General features: G+C 44.7%; 1 protein-coding gene across 2 annotated transcripts in view; it reads left to right on the forward strand.

The window, feature by feature from the left end:
- IL1F10 (interleukin 1 family member 10) overlaps nucleotides 1-27,671 on the forward strand; it is a 50,320-nt gene that overhangs the window by 10,496 nt on the left and 12,153 nt on the right. The window contains exons 6-7 of one of the 2 annotated variants that reach the window (XM_036103791.2): nucleotides 188-315; nucleotides 601-1,297. In XM_036103791.2, the coding sequence (XP_035959684.1) occupies nucleotides 188-315; nucleotides 601-813 (341 nt within the window). In that variant the 3' untranslated portion in view covers nucleotides 814-1,297. Of the gene's footprint in view, nucleotides 1-187; nucleotides 316-600; nucleotides 1,298-27,671 lie in introns of those variants that run through there. The other variant, XM_078056313.1, reaches the window with a different exon arrangement.

Here is a 27,671-nt window from a genome sequence, read left to right on the forward strand (position 1 = left end):
AGCAGCTGAGGACCTCTCCTTCTGAGGGTGTCATGACCGCTGCAGGGGTCCCAGCCTGCCCCACAGCCTGCATGCAGGGGTCAAGCCAGGTGTGCCCTGGGCCAGCTCTTTTCTGCCCAGGTGTAGCTCGCTGAGAGCTTGCCATCTAGGTCCTCATCTTCTGGCTCTCTTCTCTCTTTCCTCCCAGAGAAGATCTGCATACTTCCCAACAGAGGCCTGGACCGCACCAAAGTCCCCATCTTCCTGGGGATCCAGGGAGGCAGTCGCTGCCTAGCCTGTGTGGAGACAGGAGAGGGGCCTACCCTGCAGCTGGAGGTGAGAAACCACACCATATTCTGGGGTGCCCCCCAGACATGGCCTGGCTTCCTGGGTGCTCTGGCATCTCTGTACCCAGCTGTGGACTCCCAGCCAAATCCACACATGCCTCCCCTTCCCTCTGCACCTAGTGCCAAGACCCCTGCCCTCCAGAACCTGCAGAAGGCACTGCCCTGGGTACTGACCCTCCCTGTAAAGTCCCTCACTGGCCACCCCCTGGGGGCCTCTAGGGCTGATATCTCAACCAGTGGCCTTATCCTGCAGCAGCCATCTTGCCCCCCACAGGATGTGAACATCGAGGATCTGTACAAGGGTGGTGAAGAAGCCATGCGCTTCACCTTCTTCCAGAGAAGCTCGGGCTCAGCCTTCAGGCTTGAGGCCGCGGCCTGGCCTGGCTGGTTTCTCTGTGGCCCAGCTGAGTCCCAGCAGCCAATACGACTTGTCAAGGAGAGTGAGCCATTGGCCCACACTGAGTTCTACTTTGAACAGAGTCGGTAGGGAGGCGGCAGGAGGCTGAGCTCTAGGCTGGCGCCCCCAAACCAAGCTCATCCTGCTTAGGATCTGTGGTAGGCAGAATAATGCCCCTCTAAAGATATCCACATCCTAATCCCCAGAATCTGTGAATACATTACCTTACAAGACAAAAGGGACTTGGCAAATGTGATTAAGGTAAGGATCTTGAGATGGGGAGACCATCTTGGATTATCCCAGTGGGCCCAGTGTAACCACAGGGGTCCTCATAAGAACGAGGCAGGAGGGTGAGAGCCAGAGACTGGAAAATGCTATGCTGCTAATTTCGAATGTAGAGGATGGGGGCTACCAGCCCACGAATGCTGGTGGTTTCCAGAAGCCAGATAATGCAAGGGACAGGATTCTCCCCTAGAGCTTCCAGGAGAAACAGTTGAATTTTAGTACAGTGAACCCATTTCAGACACCTGACCTCCAGAACTGTAAAATAATAAATGTGTGTTATTTTAAGCCACCAAGTTTGTGGTAATTTGTTATAGCAGCAATAGGAAAATAGTACAAAGTCTTAGTAGGCCCCTGTGAACAGTGTTTAATGAAAGGTGCGTGGGTCACTCAGTGAGTTCTTAGAAGGCTGCCTACAGCTTTTCCTGCAGCCCATCTGCTCCAGAGCTTCTAGAAACAGCCAGAAGCTGCAGGCAGAACCTAGCTCTCCCCCTCTGTCCCTGGGTGGACAATGTCATGGGCTCCTCACAATTGTAGTTTTAGTTCAAGTCTTGTGATTTGCCTATCAGATATTTCACAGTGAATCAGTCATTCGACCGATTGATCAATGCCACTGGTTGTCTGCTGGTTTTGACATGTGAGGACAAGGAGGAGCAGTGAGGGACAGATGGCGAGTTTGTACTGGGTGTGTTGAGTTTAAGGCTGTGGTGGAGCTAATGGGCTGAGGTGACTTGCTCCAGCCAACACTACAGGGCTGGGACTTGGCTGAGAGTTTGCAGTTAGGACTGATACTTGTCTTCGGAGCCCGAATCTCTCTCCATTTCACAGACAATCTGGGGTCGGGTGCAGACTAGGGCAGAGAGCCCATGGTGTCAGCACTCAGAGCGGTGGGCTGCTGGCGCTCTTCCTCTTCTGTGTAACTACTCAGCGTCCATGCAACATGACCCAGGGGCCAGGGCATTCAGGGACAGGCTGTCTTCACCCTCAGAACCACCCTGCAAGGCAAGCATTTTTGCCCATTTGACAGATGAGGACACTGAACTAGAAGGGGTGAAATAATTTGCTGAAGGTCGCATGAGCTGTACATGATGGAACTCAAGGTCATTCTGGCCCATCTGACCCCAATGTTGTTCCACACATTTTTATTCCACTCTTATTCTGGGAGTTGGGGAAAGGATGGTAAACAAGAACAAGCTTCTTTGGAGCTGATAATTGAGTGGGGGAAACATTGAATAGGCAAATAATCAAAGAAGAAAACAAACAAACAAGGGCAGTTTACATGATAGAGGGTGAGGGCGGTAAGTATTGAGAGATATAACATTGGAGAAGGTAGGCAGGGGAGGTGACTCTTTGAGGAGGTGACATCTGAGCTGAGGCTGAAGGACAGGAGCAAGTGGGACTAGGAGTGATGAGGCAGAGGAATAGCAAGCATACAGGTTCTGAGACAGAAGGGGCTTGGTGTGTCCAAACAGCAGTGGGAAGCAGGGGTATTGGAGCCTGGAGAACAAGGGAGAGGGTTAGGAGGTGATCAAGACCAGCAGGGGCTGGGTCCTGGGGGCCTTAAAGGCAAAATGAGTGCTTCAGTTTATCTTTAAGTGTGAAGGGAAGCTATGGGAAGGGTTTTAGCCGAGGAGAGACATGCTGGCCTGATGCCTTTAATAAGTTCAGATTCTTACCCTGCCTCTCCATTGCCAGCATATGCCCCAATTACTTTATCACCTGGCTATCATGTCATACCTGTGTGTTTATGTGTTGAGACTACTCTGTGCTTTTGGAGGGCGTGCTCTGTTCAATTTCAGGTCACCAGTACCCAGAGTAGCTGCTGGAACACCAAAAGTGTTGAAGAAGTACAAAGTCTCGAATGGATTGGTGGATGATCACTTGGGTCTTGCCGATGGTTCAGGAGAGAGTGTAAGGAGAGCCATGGTAGCACGGTGGATGGTGCCCACTGTGGCGCAGAGGCAGAGCTAGCAGAGAGGGCTGGGCAGGGCTTCGAAAAGGAAAGGGAACTTAGTCTGGGCCTCAAAGAAAGAGTAGTTTTCCAGTCAGAGAGTGTGGGCATGGGCATTTCTAGGCAGAGAGAATGACTCTGGGAGGTGTGATGGAGAAGAGCTCCTAGCACTTCTGGGATGTGATGAGGCATCACGTGCTGAGACCCAGGGCTTATGGTTGAGGAGTAGAAAATGAAGATGAGAAGTTAGGCAGGGCCTGGCTATGAATGCCTTGTGAGGGAGGTTACACTCATCCAGGAGACCTGGAGGAATCATCCAAGTATTTCAAGCAGGCCCTGGATTTTAAGCCTGGACCCCTGAGGTCAACATTGGACCAACCCAGTTGCTACTAGAGCTTCAGCTCCTCCAGCTTCCTCTTCACTCCCCCTCACATCCCACCTGCCTTCTGTTTGGCACTGCCCTGGGATCAGCTTTGGTGCTTTGGTTCCAAGGTTTGCCTAGCCCCTGTCACCTCCCCATGCCTGCTCATCTCCTTCACTCATGGTAACTCAACTTGATCCAACTTGGTGCAGGGCCCACGACTGAGACAGGGACTGGGTATGTCTGGGTGGCCGTGGGCACAGTTCACAAGAGAAAGGTAAATTGGATCAAGTTCTCTAAGTAAAAAAAAAACAAAACATTTTGAACATCTATTATATGCGAATTCTATATTAGTGCCTGGGAGACAAAGAGGACACAAGAGATTTGGGAGGCACAGTCCCCACCCTTTAAAGGTGTAGATATTGTAGTATGGGGAGACCAGATGTTAGGAATAAAAGCCAACATGTATTGACTGCTTACTACAGAATGACTAGAAGACACTCCAAACAGCACTCAGGGAGCCTTGGACTGAAGTTCTGCAAGGCTCTATTATGAATAATGATGGGATGTTCTGGCACTGGGATTTAAGAGTAGGAAATGGAAGTAACTTCTGATAAATACAGTTCAGAGATGCCAGGAATGTTCTTCCTCCACCTCCCAAGACTCATTTTTTAAATTCCTCCTCCTCTCTGGCGACCACACCAAAAGTTTCATTCTGAAACCAGCCAATCAGAGCTATGACTGTGTAAATTTCTGGGAGAAATTTAGGTCTCATCCACTATTTACAACTGGTAGTTGGGAGCCAGAGACTAGTAAATAAGTGATTGGAAAACAGTGTCATAACCTCTCATTCAGGCAGCACCAGGGAGCCGGGCTGGCGGGGAGGGTAAGTGGTCCCATCCAAGGGGGTTAGAAGAGGTTTTACAGGCAGTGAGGCATGCATGGGGCCAGCCAGGTGAGGGGCAGGGGGAGCTCTGGGGGCAGGTCAAGATGTGTCAGGCAGAGGAGACAGCCACATGGCTGCAGGAAGTCCTGAGTGTGGCTGCATGTGTGTGTTAGTGTCCACATGTATGTGTGTGCTCACGAGCATGTGTGTGTGTACATGTATGTATGGTGTGCATGTGTGTATGTGTGCATGCATGAGCCGGTGTCCGCATGTGTGCCTATGTGCATTGTATGTATGCATGAATGTCTGAGTGTGTGGGCTCTGTGTATCCACAAGAGGTGCCAGACAGCTAGGCAGCTGTTGATAAAGGACCTTGTCTTTATTCTAAGAAGCGCTGGAGCAATTTTATACAAGAGAATAATGTGTTCAGGGTTTCCTATAACCCATGTGTCATTCCAGCCAGGATTCAAAATCTAGTCACACTTACCTTTTGACCCCAGTTTTCATCTCATCCCACTTCTGCATTTTATCATAGCCCCTACAAACAAAGGCTCAAAACGTTGGACACAAACTCCACAGGCTACACAATATATGGCAGTTCTAGGGACGTCTAAACCTGGATTCAGGGAGGAAAATAAAAGCGAGGAAGAAGACTCTAACAGCAGCCAGATTTTCCTGGATACCATTCTGCTAAAATATACGACCATTTCATAAATGAGCATGACAGAAATGAACAAAGTGAGCATAAACAGAAAAGTTAACATCTTAGACAGAAGCATTGGCATTTGAGTTATTTGATAACATTGCCGGTTGGATTTTACACTTGTGTAACTAAGAAGGTTCACTAGCGATTCTGCCAAAACCAAGTCTATCTATCCTTTTATTTTTTTATTTTTTAAAATTTTATTATGTTATGTTAGTCACCATACAATACATCATTAGTTTTTGATGTGGTGATCCACGATCCATTGTTTTCATATAACACCCAGTGGTCCATGCAGTACGTGCCCTCCTTAATACCCATCACCGAGCTAATCCATCCCCCCACCCCCCTGCCCTCTAAAACCCTGTTCGTTTCTCAGAGTCCATAGTCTCTCATGGTTCATCTCTCCCTCTGATTCCCCCCGCTTCATTTTCCCCTTCCTTCTCCTAATGTCCTCCATGCTATTCCTTATGTTCCACAAATAAGTGAAACCATATGATAATTGACTTTCTTTGCTTGACTTATTTCACTTAGCATAATCTCCTCCAGTTCCATCCATGTTGATTTAAAAGTTGGGTATTCATCCTTTCTGATGGCTGAGTAATATTCCATTGTATATATGGACCACGTCTTCTTTATCCATTCATCTATTGAAGGGCATCTCGGCTCTTTCCACAGTTTGGCTATTGCGGACATTGCTGCTATGAACATTGGGGTGCATATGGCCCTTCTTTTCACTACATCTGTGTCTTTGGGGTAAATACCCAGGAGTGCAATTGCTGGGTCATAGGGTAGCTCTATTTTTAAATTTTTGAGGAATCTCCACACTGTTTTCCAAAGTGGCTGTACCAACTTGCATTCCCACCAACAGTGTAAGAGGGTTCCCCTTTCTCCACAACCTCTCCAACATTTGTTGTTTCTTTCCCTATCCATTTTTGCCATTCTAACTGTGTAAGGTGGTATCTCAATGTGGTTTTGATTTGAATTTCCCTGATGGCTAATGATAATGAACATTTTTCATGTGTCTGTTAGCCATTTGTATGTCTTCTTCAGAGAAGTGTCTTTTTATATCTTCTGCCCATTTTCTGACTTGATTATTTGTGTTTTGGGTGTCAAGTTTGAGAAGTTCTTTATAGATCTTGGATACCGGCCCTTTATCTGTAGTGTCATTTGCAAATATCTTCTCCCATTCTGTGGGTTGCCTCTTTGTTTTGTTGACTGTTTCCTTTGCTGTAAAGAAGCTTTTTATCTTGATGAAGTCCCAGAAGTTCATTTTTGCTTTTGTTTCACTAGCTTTTGGAGATGTATCTTGAAAGAAGTTGCTGTGGCCAATGTCAAAGAGGTTACTGCCTATGTTCTCCTCTAGGATTTTGATGGATTCCTGTCTCACATTGAGGTCTTTCATCCATTTTGAGTTTATCTTTGTGTATGGTGTTAGAGAATGGTCGAGTTTCATTCTTCTGCATGTGGCTGTAGAGTTTTCCCAGCACCATTTATTGAAGAGACTGTCTTTTTTCCATTGCATGTTTTTTCCTGCTTTGCTGAAGATTATTTGACCATAGAGTTGAGGGTCCATATCTGGGCTCTCTATTCTGTTCCATTGGTCTGTATGTCTGTTTTTGTGCCAGTACCATGCTGTCTTGGTGATCACAGCCTTGTAATATAGCTTGAAATCGGGCAACATGATGCCCCCAGCTTTGTTTTTCTTTTTCAACATTTCCTTGTTGATTTGGGGTCTTTTCTGATTCCATACAAATTTTAGGATTGTTTGTTCTAGCACTTTGAAAAATGTCATTGGAATTTTGATCGGGATGGCATTGAAGGTATAGATTGCTCTGGGTAGCATAGACATTTTAACAACGTTTATTCTTCCGATCCATGAGCATGGAATATTTTTCCATCTTTTTGTGTCTTCTTCAATTTCTTTCATGAGTGTTTTGTAGTTCCTAGAGTATAGATCCTTTACATCTTTGTTTAGGTTTATTCGAGGTATCTTATGGTTTTTGGTGCTATTGTAAATGGAATCATTTCTCTAATTTCTCTTTCCACAGTTGCGTTGTTAGTGTATAAGAAAGCAACTGATTTCTGTGCATTGATTTTGTATCAACAACTATATACCAAGTCTATCTATCCTTAAGGCAAATTCCAATCTCTGTCCCTAAAAGGCACAAAGTCCAAACAATCCAGGATCCGGTTCCCCGAGCCCATTTTCTGAGGCCAGCAGCCTGCAGTGAGGCCTTCGGCCTGCAGGTGGCAACAAAGATCAACCTTCCTCACTGCCTGGCTGTGAACAATTAAATTTAATTCCTCCTATGTTTAGTATCCACTGTGTGTGAGCCCCTGTGCACCAAATCTCTGCCTCACTTACAATAATAGATGCATCCTTCTCAAATGGTGTGTGAGTGCAGATCCAAATCACATGAAGACGTTATAAAGCTCTGCATGCTCCTGCCTTCTGACAAGTTTCCTAGCCACCTTCCTCTATAATACTACCATATTCTAGCATGCTCTAGGAGCTTGGAGCCTAGGAGGGAAGAAAGATATTAAATGCATACTCACTTCTACTTCTTGTGTATGTATGTGAAGGAGCAAAACATGTATGCCTGATCCCTTTTCCCAGGGACAGAGATGCTGCAGTGAATCATCCTCTCCCATAATCATCCCCTCCAACCCCCTTGGGACACCCCAAGCTCTGGTCATAGAAGTAGAGTGACAAAGAAAGCTGGAAACCTGGAGTTTCGGCAAAGGCTCTTCTGCACTGGAGCATCTCCCACTGACACTTTCTGAGGGCCCATAGCCCGAGGACCTGAGCTACAAAACAAAACAACCCCTGCCCCCAAAAGCATGGTCACGTGACCCTGACTACTCAGAGGACTGGAGACTCAGGTATCTCCTAGCTTAGTATTTTCTAGACTTCTTCCAGGGAACACTATTCCAATGAATACTCATGGGTTTATGGGGAACGTGGGTTATTGTAATTTCATGGGCCAACTCAACTGAGCTAAGGAATCCCCAGATAGCTGGTAAAGCATTATTTCTGGGAGTGTCTGTGCGAGTGTTTCTGGAAGAGATTAGCATTTGAATTGGTAGGATGAGTAAAGAAGATGGCCTTCACCAATGTGGGTGGGCTTCATCCAATCCACTGAGGGCCCCAATAGAACAAGATGACAGAGGAAAGGTGAATTATCTCTCTCTTTTCTTTGGCCGGGATATCCATCTTCTCAAGCCCTTGGACACAGGAGCTCCAGATTCTAGGGCCTTTGGACTCCAGGCTGGGTACTGCCACTGGCTTTCCTGGTTCTCCTGCTTGTGGATAGCAGACTATGGAACTTCTTGGCTTCCATAACTGTATGAGTGCATTCCTATAATATATCCTTCTCTCTCTCTCTTTCTCTCTGTGGATAAATTTAGATAGATACAGGTATTTATATCTCTGTATCTCTGTATTTCTGTATCTATCTATCTATCTATCTATCTATCTATCTATCTATCATCTGTCCTATTGGTTCTGTTTCTCTGGAGAACCCTAATACAGTTATCTCTGATGTACTCTCCTATATTCCTCTCTCTATTCACTCTCTGCTTTGGCCACACCAGGCTCCTCACTGCTCTCCAAAGACAAACACTCCAGGCTTGATGCCACCCCCGGGCCTTTGCACTAGCCTTCTGTCTGGAATTCTCACTTCCTCAATGAGGGCTACCCTGATCACTTCATTTAAAATAGCAACATGCACCCTCCTCCAAATCCCAGCACTCCCAAATCCTCTATAATACTACCATATTCTAGCATACTCTATGATTTAGTTTTTATTTGTTTTACTTTTTTCCTTCTTGTTCCACTAGAATGCAAGTTACACAGGGCAGAAGTTTTAGTCTATTTTGTTTGTTCATATATCATGAACATGCAAAAGTGTTTATAACATGTGTCAGGCACTTAGCAACATTTGCTGAATAAATACAGGAATAGATGATCAAGTAAGTTGGGGGAATATTCATTATTCAGGTCACTGTGGAGCTCAGTCTCAAGAAACTCAAGTAGAAGTCCCAAAATGGTCCAATTTGGAGGTCAGAACCAATGAAGAATAACACCAGGACACCTGTCCAGATTTGTTAGGAAGGACTGGCAGTTGGTGAGAGTAGTGGAGAAAGGGTCTATTTTCCAGTGGGGGAAGGGTCTAGTTTCCAGGAGGGCTGGTAGGGTGGATGGAGTCTCAGGGCTCCCAGTCAATGTCTGAAGTGCTTCTCATGGTATCTCAGTTACCTCTTGCTGTGTAACAACCAATCCAACACTTAGGAACTTAACAACAATTTATTATTTTTCAGGATTCTGTATGTTGGCTGGTGGGTCCTCTGCTGGTTTTTCCTGGGTTCGCACACATTCAGCAGAGGGTTAGCTGGGCTAGAAGGTCCAAGATGGCCCCACTCATATGTCTGGCGGTTGATACGGACTGTTGGTTGGGGGCCTTGGCTCTCCTCTGTTGTGTCTTCCAGCAGGCTAGAGGAATTCCTTATGTGGTAATCTTAGGGCAGCTGTTCAAAAGGGGAAAAGTAGAAGCTGCAAACCCTCATGAAGCCTAGGCTCCAGAACTCACATTGTCACTCTTGCCATATCCTACTGGTCAAAGCAACTCACAAGGCCAGCCCAGGTTTAAGGGAATGTGGGTAGAGAAAGACACTCCACTTCTTAATGGGAAGCACTGCAAAAAAATTTGTTCCCAAAGTCACTTGAGGAAATGGAAAAGGGGGGGGTTAAATCCAGACTGAATGAGCACTCTTGACCTTCATGTTACCCTGCTTTCACAACAAATTCAATGAGCTGTGTAGGGCAGTAAACTCTTCATTCATTCATTCATTCATTCACTCATTAATCGAACATTACTGAGCACCCATGCTGTTCAAGTGCAGTGCTGGCACGGGGGGATACAGAAATGGGTGGGGTCTAGCACTTAGTGCTTCTAAAGAAAATGGGAAAGCCACCTTGATCAAGCCCTCTCAGATGTTCTTCATCTTGCTTAGTGGTTTTAAGGCTACCTGGAAACCCAAAGAAGAGTGCTAGCCTTCCTTGGAAGGATGTACAGAGGAAAGTGAGGTCCATCTGGAGCCCTTGTCTATAGGAGGCAGACTGGTAGAAGTGAGGGTAGGATTTAAGGCAAAGCACTAAGGCTGGAGAGGAACAGACCCAAGGAAGAGGAGGAGTATCAGAAAGCAAAGGGCCTATGGCTCCAGGAATGGGTTCTGAAACAGTTTGCTTTGAAGCAACTGACCTCTGGTGCCCTGGCGATATTATGATAAAGGTACTCATGCTGTTCTTCGATGTTTTCTTCCTTCTTTTTTTTCTTCCTTCCCTATCTTCCATTTGTGTTTACTGAATCCTACTTTAGATTCTGTTAGGAGGATAGCTATAAGTTTTGACTTTCTAGCCTTCTCAAGCTCATACTTCTTTCCTGCTCTCTCAAACTCTGAATTCAGTGTTGAGCACATGGAGAGGACTTAATCAATGGCTTGGGATGATTCTAAGCTGCAGATGCAAACTGAGAGGAAGGTCAAAGAATATCTTTACAGACATCCTAAGGAGTAGGTGACCCTCATCCAAGACTATCTCCCCCTCACATCATACAACTCCTAGGATACTGATCACCTTGTAGGTAGCATAGATTTGCATGTTTACTGTGTTAAATAATAGTTTGTTCTCAGAGCACCAGAGGTTCTCCAAATCTCTTGACCACTTATACCAGGATCATCTAGTTAAAAATGAAGACTCCTAAGTCCACTTCAAACCAGCTGGTACAGAGTTGTGGGGCTAAGCCCAGAAACCCGAGTTTCTAGGGAGCCTGTGGGTGATTTTTCGGAAGTCTCTGAGGATCCCCAATGTAAACAAAACTTCACTTCCTCCACAACCAGCCCCATAGAAATAAATCCCAGTCAGGGCACATGGCACTCCGTCTGTGTATATTTCCATGACAAAAAAGGGAATAACTAAAACAGGAAGTTGAGAATCAGAACATAACTCTCTATAGAAAAACATGTGTCACAAATGTGACCTAAAATGTCATTCTCTGCTCAGGCTCATTAGTCATAGAAGATCATGGAAAATCATTCTCATTATGAGGGGCTGCTCATTAGTTGTTACTTCCCCAGACACCCTGTGAGAGAGGCAAAGTGGATGCCCAGCATGGAAATTCAGGGAAGCATGGTTCTGAGAATTCACTAGAAAAGACTCCACTGGGTCAGGAGGTGCTTTGCCTAGGATTGGCTAGTGTGGAGGGCAGGGGCATGGATTTTAAGGTGAGGGTTCAAGGTTGATGTTACTGCCTTTCTCATTCTGGAAGTTGGGTGTCTCTCCTTATTGTGTTGTCCTTAGGTACATTTTTGTTTTACCTTGTAGGTGGCATTTCCTAGGCCTGGCCTATCACTGAACTAAAGGGGTGGGAGCTCCTGCTCTGGAGAAGTCCTGACAAGAGAATACGGGAATAGCAGAGCCCGTACCCACTTGCTCCAAATACACTGCTGTTGGCAGATGAATGCTTGACCCTTTATCAACATTCTTATTACAAGGACTAGACTGTGAGCTCCTAAAGGGCAGAAACTTGGTATTTTTATTTCTACACACTCATAAATGAGCACAACATCACCTCATATGGCCGTGCAGGTTTTACACTGTATGACTCTAGAGGACGCCACTCACATTTTGATATCACAAACTTGAATATTTATTATGAGAATGTTATGGTAATTGACAATAAAGTGACTTTTACTAAAAAGAAACAGTATTTCTAATGACTTTCTAGCTGATAAGAATAAAAAAAGAAAGTTTTATGCTAATTCATTCCAAGGAGACACAGGTGGTTTGAGCAAAGAGTACAAGGAAAGGGGTTTAGGCAAGAGATGTGGCTCAGAGGAAAATAGGGTCAAGATCATGAAATTTATTAAGGCTATACATGCTAAACCCTGGTCTTTAACAGGAGGACAACATTGAGTCCCTATGGACCATTTTAAATAGGGGAATGACATGATTAAATTTGCCTCCTCAAATAGCTGCTTCTGGCGCGTGGCTGAAGAATGAACATTGGCATAATCTTTCAAGTGGTTTCCCTATTCCAGTGTTTCTTGCCTCCAATCCAGTTGAGAGATGAGTGTCTAACAATTGTCACAGGGGATTTGAGGGAAGTGAATGGATTTAAGGCATAGTAAGAAGGTAGAGTTGATAGATTTGTGGTGATTTATTGTGTGCAGAATGAAGGGGTAATTGTTGAGATTGATTAACAAATTTCTATTTTTGTTGTCTATTGATGGACGTTTCTACTGATCTGTGTTTTTAAAAGATTTATTTATTTATTTGAGAGAGAAAAAGAGAGTGGGGGGAAGGGCAGAAGGAGAGAATCTTCAAGCAGACTCCCCACTGAGCACAGAGCCTGGTGTGGGGCTTGATCCCATGACCCCAAGATCATGATATGTGCTCAAACCAAGAGTTGGTCGCCCAACCATCTGAGCCACCCAGGCACCCCTGGTAGTGAATCCATTGCTGGATGGCAATTTCATTCACTGACATAAAGAATAATGGAGGAGAAAGTGGCAGTTTTTGGGGAAAGATGATAAGCTTTGTTTTTGACTATGTTGAATTTTGAGGTATATATGAACTCCAGATAGAGGTGCTCAGTGGGCAGCTATCTATGTGGATCTGGCATTCAAGAGAGGAACTGGGAATGGAGATTTAAATTTTGGAGTTTTCAGCATAAAGGAGATAATTGAAACAGTGGGGTGAATAAAATGGGGAGAAAGGTTAGTTTAAAAGAGAAAATGGTCTAGGACAGAGGGATGTTTGACAGGTGGAGGACTCAGAGCCTTTAGTGGAGGCTTGGAAGGAGAGGCCTGAAAGGTAGAGGGAAGACCAGGAGACATGGAGTATGGAAGTCTAGAAAAGAAATGGTTTCAAAGTGAGAATCAGCATTGTCTAACACTAGCAGTACATCAGGGCTGGTAAAGTTTGAAGAGCGTCCATTGGATCTAGGAGCTAGGTGACCCTAGAGCAAAAGTTGAAATAAAGGGTCTTCAGGAGTGAGTGGAAGGTGAGAACATAGGGTCAGTGAGTAGAGATAATTTCTCCTATAGATTTGGCTGTGAAAGGGAGAGAAGGAGGGGTATAACTAGAGGGAGACATGTGGCTAAGGGAAGAATTTTTCAAGATGTTACAGGTTTAAACAAGTGTAAAACCTGAGAGGAAGGAGCTAATGGAGAAGAATGAGTTGAAAGAAACAGGGAGAGAATGGGTTTGTGGGTAAGTGTGTGGGCTCTGGAGTAAGTCTGGGTGACTTTAAATTCCTGTTCTGCTCTTTCTCCTGTGAGTAAACTGAATGAAATAGGCATACTCAAGTTATTTTTAAAATTATGTAGCAGAGTCATATGCTTTTTTCTTTCCATGATGCATCTGTGAGAAAAGAAAAGTGCCAAGGACCTTCTTCAGATTTAACAAGAAATCTTTTAAGTCTTTATGCCATTTTAGAATACGGAAATGCTTTTTTCATCATTATTTCCAAGGCAACTGTTTCATTTATCTTTTATGATGAAATAAAGCATCCTGAAACTTAGTAGCTTAAAAAAGAAGAAGAAGAAGAAGAAGAAGACAATCTTATTTTGCTTGTGAATCTGCAATTGAGCAAGGTTCAGCCTTGTCTCTAATCCACCCAGCATCAGCTGAGGGGGCTCAAAGGGTAAGATCTGGGTCATCTGATGGCTCCTTCACTAACAGGTCTGGAGGTAATACTGGCTCTCTGGTGAGACCGTTGTGGAGCTGTTGGACAAATCACCTTTACATGGCCTCTCCACGCAGAGAGGGCTTCTCCACAAAATGGTGACTGGGTTCCAAGAGTGAGCGCCTTGAGAGAAAGAGAGCCAGGCAGAAGCTGTATAATTTCTGATGACCTGGCTTCAAAAATCACTCGGCATCACTTCTGCCTTGTTCTATTCATTAGAAGGGCATCACTAATGTCAGCCTACATTGAAAAAGAGGGAATTTAGATTCCACCTCCTAATGAGAAAAGTGTCAAAGAATGTGTGGGTATGTTTCAAAACCACAACAGCAACACATTGCCAATTAAGACAAATTAAAACTATAGGTTTCTTTTTCAGGGTTACTTTTACAGGACATAACTTCTGAAGCCTTCAGTGTTTTATAAGACCCTTTTGTTCAAATAATACTTGCAAGGGTATATTTGTTTTAACTAAGAATAGAAAAGTTTGTAACAGTAATGAATATTCATACAGGTCTTCATAAGGCACAGAACAAAAGTGATGTCTTGTGGCTGTTCTTAATTTAATGTTGCTTAAAATGGATTCTTTGAACTAGTTTATGCCGTAGAACCATATCTCTCCCACTGAAGCTGAAAGGAAGAGGGGCTAACTCCCATATTGCTGGAATTTTTTTGTTTGTTGATTATGAAGATTAGCACTGTAGGCAGTATTATTTGTATGATAAGCAAACAGCAGGCCCTTGGGTTTAAATTTTAACAGCAGAATGGAAAAAGAACTAAATAAGATTTTATTTAATGATAGTGGAATAAAGAACATAGAGGGTTTTTCTTCCACTTGATGTAAACTTGGGCAAATAAAGAGGGTGTATACTAATGGTGACCACCACATCATAGCCTCATAGACTTTTGGGGGAGGACTGAGTAAGTTAAAGCATGCCAAGCTCTTGGCATGGGGCCGGGCACACAAAGTGCTCACTCAATGATTGAGAATGGTGGGTGATGTCAGAACCTTGATGAGGTTGAATGGGCCTGTACCCAAAGCTAAAGTTCAGGGACTAGCCTTGGATAAGAGCAGAGCTATTGCTTCTGTTGGATGAGAGGGAAGAAGGAAAGGATGAAGAAAGGTTCAATGGGTTTTTTAATATGGGCTGATGGGGAATTGAGAAAGTCTTTCTACTAGCTTCTGTTATTTTGCTATAACTAAAGGAAGAGGAGGTTGGGTAGGAAATTGAAGAAAATAAGGAAGATTTGCAATATTTTCTGTGGAGATGGGGCAGCTAGCAAATTATAGAAACAAGAAAGGGGTGCTAAGCAACTATAAAGGCCAGCTGGTTGGCTATTGTCAAGGTGCCATGGCGCAGATCTGCCATGTTCTTCTGAGCTTCTTGGTGAATTTGGTTGTAGAATCTGAGGAGGCAGACGTTGGACAGATCCAGAGCTTTACCAAGCAGTGCAGTGGGTGAGCAGAGGGGCCTCGCAGCGGGGGGGATATCGACAAAAGAATGGTCCAAGTAGGGGCTGGAAGGAAGTGAAGATAGGAGGAGATGATAGAACAAAGTTGAGTAGGTCACAGGATTGGAAGTCTCTGGTGGTTGAAATACATAACAGTGGGGAGAAATGGAGAGTGAGGGAAGAACAGAGGGAGAGAGAAAGAGAAAGGAGGAAAGGAGAAACAGGCCATAAAGTCTGTCCTTTGTGGTCAGAGGGTAGGATGTTTGAACTTTTCAGAAGTGAAGAGGTTATGAGAAATGATAAGTCATAGGGTATAGCCATGAGGGTTGGTAAAAAAAGAGAGTAGGTGTGGAAGTCACTGGAAGTGAGAAAGTCAAAGGACTGAGCAGTCATGGTGTGGGTTATCCAAATGGGTGTCAAGGTCCCTTGTGGTTTAGGGCAAAGAGAAGGACTTGGTTCTAGGTACCAAATATTTAATAAATGGAGGGGAATGATAAGGAGGTCAGTAGCTGAAAGCTACAATGAGAGATACAGGATGGTATAAACTTCAAAGGGTTGGGGTTTTTGTTTGTTTGCTTTCACTGGTTGTTCATTTAACAAAGGTTGCAGATGTCACAATCTGATGTCAGTGGAGAGGTGACTCAATGTTGGCCCCAACTTCCTGGCCCTGAAATATCTGGGTGTAGGGGCTCGAGTTCTTTCTCCTTGAGAAAGCTGCAGGGAAAGCAGGGTCCCCCAAGGACAGCCAGGGTTCAGCCAACCCAAGAATTGGGGGAATACTTAGAAAAGTGAATGGAAAGATAGAGTCCTTCATTGAAAAAATAACAATCCAGCACCTGCTAGGGGTATGATACTGTTTTGGGCACTGGGACATGTCCATGGATAAGACATATTAAGGAATTTACATGGGATGCCTGGGCGTCCAACTCTCGATTTCGGCTCAGGTCATGAACTGAGGCTCCCTGGCCAGTGGGGAGTCTGCTTGTCTTCCTCTCCCTCTGCCCCTCCCCCATCTCAAATAAATAAATAAATCTTAAAAAAAGAAGGAATTTACATTCCAGTAGCAAGAGACAGAGAAATAAACACCCGGGCAAATACATATTCAATACAGTTTTGGATAATGGCACAGGCTGTGAAGGAGAAAAATAGGGCTATTAGATGGAAAGTGGAGGGTATGTGGAAGAAGTGGGGACTTATTTGTCACAAATTGTGTCCTCCAAAGGGAATGGAGGGTGCAGTGGGAATTGTGTCAACAGTAAGCCTAGATAGATTTTATAGAGTGAATGCTTGTTAGAATAAATAGTTTGGTTGAATAGCAGAAGGAGGAAAGTACATTAGGGTTTGCAAACCATCACTGTGGGACGTGTGATTTTGCAAAATAACTGCCAAGGTTTTTACAGCAATTCTTTCCCATTGTGGCCCCCTGGGAAAGCTATGGCCACTGCATGGCCTTTCCTATCTTCTTGACCTCAAGGCCAAGGACAGACACTTGCAATTTCTGCCCACAGGCCCCACAGGCCCCACAGGTCACTGAACTACTGGAAACCAGAGCAGATGCTTACTGTGTGGGAACTGAGGCAGGCTCGAGGGTAAGACAGTTTACATGCAGCTCAGGAAACAATGGTGTTCTTGATGTTGAGCAAAGGGAAGTGGCTCGCGCATCAGACATGGCATTCACTGAGGCTTAGAGGACACTTTTTTAGGGCAAAGAAAAGGAAGTTTTGCTTTACTGGGGTTAGTAAATATAGGAAATTTACTTTCTTAATATATCTCTACATAAGAATAGAAGAAGGCCAGGAACAATACCTAGAGGAGAGCTGTAACTGACTGGTAATGAGAACAAGGGATTTAGAGGAGGAAGCCTTCTCATTGCAGGTGGCCCCAAGAGCAGCCCTGGGCTCTGGTGATCCTCTCTGGTGACCTGATTGGCCGGGGCATTGGGAATGCCACTTGGGCCCAGATCGATGTCCCCTTGCCTGATTTTCCTTGATCAGGAATCCTATAGTCTTGTATGTCCTCATGCTCTCTTCACCTGAGATCATGAAGAAGATATATTTGTCTGGCTACTGTTAGAGCCCTTCCCTTTAAAAATGAGTAAATCGATTCATTATTGATTCACATGTTACTACCATTTGAGCTCTTACTATATTCAAGATAACTATAGTAGAAAACAGAGACCCAAAGATAAAAATGTGATAGTTCGGGGCACCTGGGTGGCTCAGTGGTTAAGTGTCTGCCTTCGGCTCAGGTCATGATCCCAGGGTCCTGGGATCGAGCCCCGCATTGGGCTCCCTGCTCCGCGGGAAGCCTGCTTCTCCCTCTCCCACTCCCCCTGCTTGTGTTCCTGCTCTCACTATCTCTCTGTCAAATAAATAAATAAAATCTTTTTAAAAAATAAATAAAAAATAAAATAAAAAACAGGATAGCCAAAATTTTAAAAAAATGTGATAGTTCATAATGCAGCAGGTAGAACAAGTTGTCTTTAAAAATGACATTACAAACTATTCTGTGCTGAAGCGTTGGTTTACTTTGCACTCTCTCTTGCAGGCCTCTCTCAGGATCCAACGATTGCTTACAGATTTTTATCTTTAGAGCAGTCTCCTCTTCTAATTTCCAGGCGTGTGAGTCTACCTGCCAGCTGGACACCCCTCTGGGTGGTCCATCAACATCTCAAACACAATGCAACTAAGCTGATTTAACTGTCTCCCCCCACTACCTTCAGAAACAATCTGCCCCCTCTTCTTCGTGTATCTCTATTCTCAGTACATGATTCTACTGTCTTCCCAGTTCCTGAAGTCCCCAAATAAGAATATCCTTGCTCCCTGTTGTCCATCCACATTCACGTGTTGCATCCACATTCAGCAGTCACCACGTCCTATTGAATCTATCTGTCCACCCTGATGGCCATCACCATAGTTCAGACCCTTGTCCACTCATTTGTGGGTGCTGATGTGACCTCCCCACCAGCCGCCTTCCCGCAGTTTTGCCTTGTCCTAAACTCTGGTCCATGCTGCTACATCCTAGTGGTCCAACGCCTTTTCTTCCAAGGTTCCCATAGGATTTTAGCGCAGATAAGATACCTCGTATTCTCCAGCTCATCTCCCAGTTGCCCTCACAGCTCCCTGCACATGCAGCATGTTGTAGCCACTAGGAACCTCTGCAGCAGCCCCCTCTACCCCCACCCCGGATGCTGTCTCTCTCTCACGCAAGGTCTGTCCTTGCAGATGCTGCTCTTTCTGTGTGGAAAATCATTCCCTTTTGCTTCCCTGGCTAATTTTACTCATATTGTGGAGCTCAGCTAAGGACTCAGCCCCTCAGGGAAACAATGTGTCGCCCTGTGGCCAGATTGAGTATCCCTTTTCTATGCCTCTATGAGACTCTGGATTAACTGTGTCATAGCACTTGCCAAACTACGTTTTAATTGTGAGCCTCTGGTTAACCTGTAAACAACCTCTGGGCAGGGGTTGTGCCCTATACACTTTTGTATCTCAGTGAGTATCTTGTAGGAAGTGCTTAGTAAATGTGTGATAAATGAGTAAGTGAAAGAAATGAGAAAATGAATGAAAGGAAGGAATGATGGAGAGAGATGGAGAGTGCATGAGAATGGAGAACAGGAACTAAACCATACTGGAAATAGACAGTAAAGGCTTCAAGGAAGAGATGATGTTTGAGCCAGTGTTGAAGTAGAAGTTAGGAGTTAGCCAGGCAGAGTCAGGGCAAGAGGATATTTACACATGGCCAAGAACACACACTCAGGCACAGAGGTGAGAAAGATGGTGAGTTGTTGGTTAATTTGTCAGGATTCAGTTGCAGGTGACAGGAAATAATGCAGCTGATTTAATCGGGAAATGTTTTCATATCAAGAACTGGGTGCTTACAGAATCAGCGGAATGAGCTTTAGGCTGGGCATTCAGGAATAATCCCTGGAGGAACACTCTAGAACTGGCTTGCTGGGGGAGCCATCATCTCTGCCATAACCAGGGAGAAGCTGTCACAACCTCCCGCCCCAGCTTCACGCCCCAGCAGAATCAGGAAGCGGCTATAATTGCTGTTGGCTCCAGGAACACATGGCCTCACCCAGATCTGGGGGCCTGAAGCATGCCGTGCTTGTGAAAATCTGCAGGGAAGGGCTCTCCCCGAATAATGCATTCCAAATTCAAGTCTCCCACAGATGAGTCTGATGGGCAGACCTGAAGTCACATCCGGAACTTTCACTGCAAGGGAGTCTGCACAATGTGGCTCTCAGCCTTCTAGGCAGTGCAAGGACAAGCTGGAAGGCCACTGTGAGAGAGGCTGAGGAGCCAAGCTCCCAGACACACTGCCCCTTCCCACCTCTGCAGCCGCAGTCACCAGAAGTGGCTTGTGGAATGCGGTAGAGATGAGCCTAGGCTCTCAGCAGGTCGCTCCCCCTGCCCCCCTGCCGCCCTGCCCGACCGCCTGCTGGGCCCCAGGGTCAACACTCTCTCGTTCTTCTCTGCTGACACCTACGCTTCTTCTCTGGGTTTCCACCTCGCAGCTTAGAGCCCAGCCTAGAACCAGCCTGTGTGGGAATAGTGCTCCTGGGGTGGCTGCCTGACAATGACAAATGTGGCATTCCCCCATGGGGCAGTGTGGGGGGCAGAGCACTGCGCTGAAGGGAGGGGTGTGGGCAGAAGGTCCTGTCCCACAAGGAGCTTTACCCCTCGATAGCTCGGTGGCCTTGGACAAACTACGTCAGTGTTCTGGATCCCGTGCAGTGCTTCGTGTCCTCAACGTGCTCAGCCATAAAGGGAGGGGTTAGCTGGTACCACTGCCGCGAATGACGGAGAGCTTTCTGTGTCTTGGAGTCACTCCCGCAAAGTCAGAGTCCTCAGGAGCCGCGTCCCCTGGCCTTTGACCCTGGGCCCCCACCCTCCTCACTATCTAGGGAGCAGGAGAGGAGTAGTTCTTTCCAGTTCTGAAATGGAAAGCAGAGCCCTCCTTCCTACCAAGACATGACTGGGGCGGGGCGGGGGGTGGTGGCGGTGGGATTTATCCCCATTGGGAAGCATGTTTAGTTGGTGAATAGAAAACTAAAAAAGCCACTACGCTGTGGACACATTTTTATAAAACAGGAATTATCCATTTGAGCCTCCTCCTGAATACTGACACCCTTGAAATCACAAGCTTTATGTGCGAGCTGTATTTGTTTCTATTACACCTTAAATGCAGTAACACTATTGAAATATAAAAATATATTTGAATCTGAACTTGTCTGACATGTCACCGGTGATAGCCACCACGCGCTCGGTGAACACACATGTACACACGGCACGTGAGGTGTTATAATATTCGTGTCACAAGCCCGTCATGGTTGATGGATCCATGATTATTGGCTGGGGACTGCGGGACAAGGAGTGGAAATGGACTCAGACTAGTTTTTTTTTTTTTTTTAAGATTTTATTTATTTATTTATTTTAGAGAAAGAAAAAGTGTGAACAGCGGGGAGGGGCAGAGGGGTAGGGAGAGAATCTCAAGCAGACTCTGTGCTGAGTATGGAGCCCCATGTGGGGCTCGATCTCATGACCCCGAGATCACGACCTGCGCAGAAATCGAGAGTTGGACGCTCAACTGCCTGAGCCACCCAGGCGCCTCTGGACTCAGACTAGTTTAAATAGAAAAATAATTTATTGAAAAATATTACTAAGTGTTTCCCAGAATCCATGGGAAGGCTGCAGAGCTGGCTCAGAAAACAGGTAGAAATCAGAGGGCAGGAGGGGGGTGGGCAGATTGAGGGGAAAAGAGCCAAGAAAGGGCAGAGAGAAAGGTCCCTCACAGGGGAAGGGGTGCTCTGCTGTAGCTTTCTGTTCTTTCTTAAATGCCGGCAAACTGGAGAGTATTTTGTGGTGAGACACATTTGCGTTCACACAACAGGTGCTAGTTGAGTCCTGTCCCCAGAGAAGCAGGAAATGACAAACTGTGGTGTCAGGACAGGAGTGTGTCGGACCAAGTGCTGGACACTGGGAGACACAGAAGAGTGTCTGGGAGTCCTGGTCTTTATTAAACCTATGCAGGTGGTCTGTGGTAAGGCTTGAAGAGTCCAGCTGGGCATATACGTAGGGGAGCCTCGTACCCCATCATCAAAACCGAGCAACGGAGCCTCAGAGAGTTAAGTCACTTGCCTTAGTAATCAGCGCAGACAAGATTCCAATTCAGAGCCTCCTGACTGAAAGTCATGCTTGTGAACTATGCATTCCTCCTCCTTCTTAGGAGAGTGTGCCTAAGACGCTCAAACAAGCCAAGATGTAGATGCCGCAGGGAAGATTCAAAGAACCTGTGAGGAGTTAAGAGACAGCAAGTGGCTGGAAGATCTGGAAGGCTTCATGGAGGAAGCAACGTTCCATATGGGCTTTGAGGGCTTCACCAGGGTATCAGCAGGTGAATATGTGTAGGAAGGAGGGTATGGCAATTTGAGGGAGTGAAACAAGCCAAGTGAACCAGGAGGGCGGCAGCAGGGGGTTGTTCTAGAGACAGTGAAGGGTCCATGTAACAGCATGTGGGAAGCACAGAGGGTGGAGGAGCGGGTGGGGACCTGCTAGGGGAATCTGTTGTAACCTGGATGGCATAAAGAGTGAGAGAGTTTCCTTCCACAGGCAAGTGAGGCATTTTTATTTTTATTTTTTTGAATTAAAATTGTTTATTACGTATGTGGGCCTATAGATTTAGAGGGTTGTTTTTTCCTTTTTTTTTTTTTTAGTTTCAGAGGTAGAGTTTAGTGATTCATCAGTTGCATATAACGCCTAGTGCTCATTACATCAAGTGCCCTCCTTAATGCCCGTCACCCAGTTCTCCCATTCCCCCACCGACCTCCCCCCCAGCAACCCTCAGTCTGTTCCCTATAGTTAAGAGTCTCTTATGGTTTGTCTCCCTCTCGATTTCATCTTATTTTATTTTTCCTTCCCTTCCCCTATGTTCATCTGTTTTGTTTCTTAAATTTCACATGAGTGAGATCATATGATACTTGTCTTTCTCTGACTGACTTATTTCACTTAGCATAATACCCTCTAGTTCCCTCCATGTCATTGCAAATGGTAAAATTTCATTCTTTCTGATGGCTGAGTTTGCATTCCCACCAACAATATAAGAGGGTTCCCCTTTCTCGGCATCCTCGCCAACATTTGCTGTTTGCTGACTTGTTAATTTTAGCCATTCGGACTGGTGTGAGGTAGCATCCCATTGTGGTTTTGATTTGCACTAAGGGAGGCATTTTTAGATTGAGAGTGATTTGGGGGCAGGAGGCCTGATATGCTTGATGATCAGAGCTATGATTTAAAACAGCAATTCTCAGGGCGCCTGGGGGGCTCAGTTGGTTAAGCGACTGCCTTCGGCTCAGGTCATGATCCCGGAGCTCCGGGATCGAGTCCCACATCGGGCTCCCTGCTCAGCAGGGAGTCTGCTTCTCCCTCTGACCCTCCTCCCTCTCATGCTCTCTGTCTCTCATTCTCTCTCTCGCAAATAAATAAAAAATCTTAAAAAAAAAAAAAACAAAAAAAAAAAACAGCAATTCTCAGACTTTGAATAACTGATGCCAGTAATTTGTTTTTTGCCAGTATATATATATATATATATATATAATTTAATTCAGGAAAACAACTTTGAATTTTGACAAAGGCCTTAATAAAAAGAACAAATTACATCACCACTACCTCATAAAAGAAAAGCCATTTTTTATTCTGTGTGCCCTTCCCAAAAGATATGATCTCAAAAAAAAAAAAGGAAAGTTGTCAACAGTACACCAATACACTTAAATATCAAGGGCTCTCACTTTCATCACCTTATTTGGCCCATTATTATACTAGCATGGGTCTAAGGACCCACATGGAGGAACCACAGCTCTGAAAGATCTGGCCATGTATAGAAGGCAGATTGATGCTGGGAGAGATCATAGGCAGAGCAAAGATTTCTGCTCTTAAGGGGCTATCGCAATACTTTGAGCAAGCAGTTCTAACTGGGAGCAGGGGAGGCCTGTGGGCATGGGAAGGAGAGAGGTCAGGTGTGGGAGATGCTGGGATGGAGATGCACAGCCCTAATGCTGTGTTCTGCCCTCTGACGACCATGGTGGATATGACTAATTGAGCATATCACCCTTTCTTAAGGGATCCAAGACACAGCCTCATAGTCCTCAGCACCATACTCCAGGCAGCTGCACCAGTGGATCAGAGGGGGCACATGACCCCAAACTTCTTTGCTATCACTATACTGGGTGATTTCCTATGAAGGGAGGTGGGGATGGTGATAAAGATGGGAGTCACAGACATTCCTGATGCGCAGGCCCGGGATTCTGGAAGAAGTGTGGTAGGTAGATTTATGCCTCCTAAAGATGTCCACGTCAATGAACATAGAATGCCCAGGACCTGTCAAAATGTTACTTTATGTGGAAAAAGGTATTTTATAGATGGAATTAAGGATCTCAAAATGGTAAGAGAAAATGATCCTGGATTTTCCTGGTGGGCTCAGTGTCACCTCAAGGATACTTACAGTAGGAAAGCAGGACTGTAAATCCAAGAAGATATGTCAACAGAAAGAGAGGTCAAGGAGATGAAGCCACAAGCCAAGGAATGTGGGCAGCCTCTAGAAGCAGGAAAAGACAAGGAAAAGGACCCTTCCGTAGAGCCTCCAGAAGGAACAGGCCATGCTGCCACCTTGATTTTCTCCCAGTAACATCTGTGTCGGACTTGTAACCTACGGAACTGTAAGAGAATAAATCCGTGTTTTAGGTCATAAGTTTGGTGTAACTTGTTACAGCAGCAATAGGAAACTAATTCAAGAAAGTTATGTCATCCACAGAAACAGAGTAGCTTGAGTAGTGAGAAGCTAATGGATTCTGCTAGGGGCATTCTGGATGTCATATGTAAGGTGCATATTATTGGGGAGATGTCCATCCAACAGCTGGAACTCCAGGGACAGAAAAGAAGGAACAACAATATTTTAAAAGGAAGAGAAATGGATAATAACCAGTTTTTTGTTGGGTACCTACAAGGTTTCTGGTTCTTTCACCAAGTTATTTTATTTAATCCTCATGACATCTTGAAGGTAAGTTGTTTTTTTTTTTTAACTTATTTTCACAAGTAAGCGGCCCAGGTAAATGGCCAAGGATTAGGAGATGTGCTAAAGGTTACTCAGCGAATAACAGGACTCACACCTGGGTCCAATCTAATTCTAGACAGTGTTGTGACTTTTATCATTATGGTTCTGCTACAGTTGTGTAGAAAGAACGCAAGGGAATTTCTGACTTTTGTCCTAATTCTTCTCAGTAACACAGAAAATGAGGTCACCAATAGGTAGTGCCAGGGTTGAGGGGTTACTTTGAAAGGTTAGAAGTAAATAAAGTTTAGAGCAATGGTAGTAGGAAGGGAGACAAATCTCTGGTAACCTGGAGGAGATGCTTCTCAGAAGGAAAGTTTCTTCACATCATGGGGTCACCAACTCCAAGACCAGTGGGTGTCATGGATGATGTCAACAGTGATTCACTGTCTGTTGTCCCAGTAGAGGTATAAGGCAGGAGACTGGGCAGTGGCCAGGGGATCTGATTCCTCCTGCCCCTATAGTGATTTATTCCTGGACTTCCTCACTGTGGGGGCAGGAGGAGGTGTGTGAAGGGATTTCCCCCATGTCTGAGGGCTCTAAGGGGACAGGAGAAGCAAGTTCTAATTTCCAGACCTACAGTTGGATTCTTGTTGGCTCAAGTAGCTGGGTTTCGTATACCTTCCCCAGTCCATGTAGTATGGCACAGGGCTTGGAGCCACATTGGTCTTATTCTACTCCAGGGATCCATAAGTCTGGGTACATAGCTAACATTTATTGGGCACTTAGCATGTGCCAATAGCCTCATGAAGCAGGTTTTCTCTGACCCTGTTGTTCTGATAAAGGATCAGAAGTTCAGAGAGATTCATTAACTTGTCCAAGGTCACAGAGCTAGTAAAAAGTGTGTCTAAAATTTAAAACCAGGTTTATCCAACTCCAAATCCCATACTTGACACATTTTGCTATGAATTAAACTCCCGGTCACAGTGGGGAAGCAGATGTAATCACAGTTTACCATAACAAAGTGTAGTTATGGAACTAAATGTGGAACTAAAAAGAAGCACATGGATGGCCTGGGAAGAAGCCCTACTACTGATAGGTAGATACATGGGGGGAGAGGGGAGACTTCTCGGAGGAGTGGCCTCAGAGCTCAGGGGTGAAAGAGTTTCTGGCCAGCAGAAGGGCATTCTGGGTAGAGCAGAAACAGGCAAAGATGTGAAGATGGTGGCCATGTTTGGGAAGAATGAGTAGTCTGGCAACCATGACAATGAGTCAAGAGTTTATGACATCAGGGGCTACTGTTGACACAGATGAAGACTGGAGGTTCTGTGAAAAACAAACCCTCAACACTTCCAGCTAAGTCCTAAAGCCATGCTGAGTATACACCGTCCCTCAGGAGAGCCAAGGAGGAGAACATTTGGGCCTACTTACCATTCCATTCAGTAATCATTATGTTGTTCCTTGAGTACGTGTCAGGGTAACATTTTTGGTGAGATTTGTTTGATCAGTACGTAAATTCTGTATATGTAGATACTGGTTTCTCAGCTTGTTATTCATATACTATGGTCCTTCAATCACGAGCCACAGCCAGCTGCTCAGACTTCTTTAAAATAGAGGGAAATATATCCTCTGGGAACCGTGCACCCCAAAAATCTCCATGCTTTTTCTGAGTCTCAGTTGGGTGAGATGACACTACCAGTGTGTGATAAGCATTTTTCGTGTTTCCTACTCGGTCTTTAAAATACAACATTTCAAAGAGCTGCATCATTTTCCATAAATATGGCATTATTCACTGATTTTCCTTTTCTGCACATTGAAGTTCCTTCTCATGTTTCACTGTTTTCTTCTATGCTGAAATAACCATGTGGCTTTTATCCTTTGGACGATTTTCTATTGAAAAATTCCCTGAGGGGCGCCTGGGTGGCTCAGTTGGTTGAGCGACTGCCTTCGGCTCAGGTCATGATCCTGGAGTCCCTGGATCGAGTCCCGCATCGGGCTCCCTGCTCTGCAGGGAGTCTGCTTCTCCCTCTGACCCTCCCCCCTCTCATGTGCTCTCTCTCATTCTCTCTCTCTCAAATAAATAAATAAAATCTTTAAAAAAAAAAAAATTCCCTGAAATGGGATTAATGGATCAAAGATGGATGTTTTTATGGCTTTTGATACATGTTACACAATCACCTTCTGAAAAGTTTAGAACAATAGCCCATTGCTGGCATCAGATTTCAGTGCAACCTCTTCAGTGTTGGGAAGGTGTGCTTTTCTGATTTTCATTAATTCATTAGGTATAAATGCCTTATTTTAACTATGGCTTCTTCGTTAATGACGTCAATTGAACATTTTCTATATTTCTGTCTTCCATTCAATTTCAGCTTTTTGCAAAATTTCCTTTGTTCACTGGTCTACTAGAATTTTGATATTTTTCTTTTCAATTTGTAAAGGAACTCAAATCCAAAATCACACATGGGAAAATAAACTAAGTTCTCTTTGGGAATCTACAGAAATAAAGGGATAGACTAAGAACTACAACAGCAAAGGGTTAATGAAGATACAAAATAATAAATTTGAGTTTATTTTCATTTTTGAAGTTCCTCCAGCGTAGTGATTCTTTTTTTTTTTTTTTTTTTTTTTTAGAGAAAGAGAGAGCTTGAGCTCACACACACACATGGATGAGTGGGGCGGGGCATAGAGGGAGAGGGAGAGAGAGAGAATCTTAAGCAGGCTGCATGCCCAGTGTGAGCTTGACACGGGGCTCAATCTCAAAACCCTGAGATTGTGACCTGAGCAGAATCCAAGAGTCAGATGCTTAATTGACTGAGCCACCCAGGCGCCCCCAGAATAGTGATTCTTGTTTTTAGATTATACATCTTTTTGAGATATGAGTCCTTACCCCCAAAATGAACGTGACCTATTGCATAAAATTTAAATGAGGTCATGGCCCTTCTCAAGCCTCTCCACAGACACCTCTCAGGTTAAGATCCGTTGTTCTATAATAACTGCTTTAACTAAAAAGTTCATTTGATTACTGCTCATTTTTGCCTGTCTTAACAAAGAGCTACATTGCTTTGTTTTGTGTTAGAAGGCTAATGTTATGAATAAGTCAATGTATTGCTTTTCCTTCTTTTTTTTTTTTTTCCCCAGAGTTTTGAGGCTATCACTGGGTAGACTTCAGAGTCCCAGAGGGAATTTGACTTCATGACTCAGACCTCCAACTTCAGGTATGACATGAGTCAGGAATGTGGGAACCTCAGAGTCTGAAACACAACTAACAGGTTGAGGCCCCTAAGACTTCAGACTTATCAGATTCAAAATTTTAAATAAATATGTTTGAAATATTTAAAGCAAAACAACAACAACAAAACTGAATCAAAATGTGAGCAAGAGAGAAAAATAACAAATGACCCGGCATTTTGGAGAAAGAACTAAACTGGAGTGTTTAGAAATCCTCATTCTCTTCAAAGTGCTGAGAGAAAAATAACTGAATACAGAATTGTATACCTATTAAAACTATCAAGAAAAAGTACACA

The sequence above is a fragment of the Halichoerus grypus genome, chromosome 10 (genome assembly GCF_964656455.1).
Source record: "Halichoerus grypus chromosome 10, mHalGry1.hap1.1, whole genome shotgun sequence".
NCBI lineage: Eukaryota > Metazoa > Chordata > Mammalia > Carnivora > Phocidae > Halichoerus > Halichoerus grypus.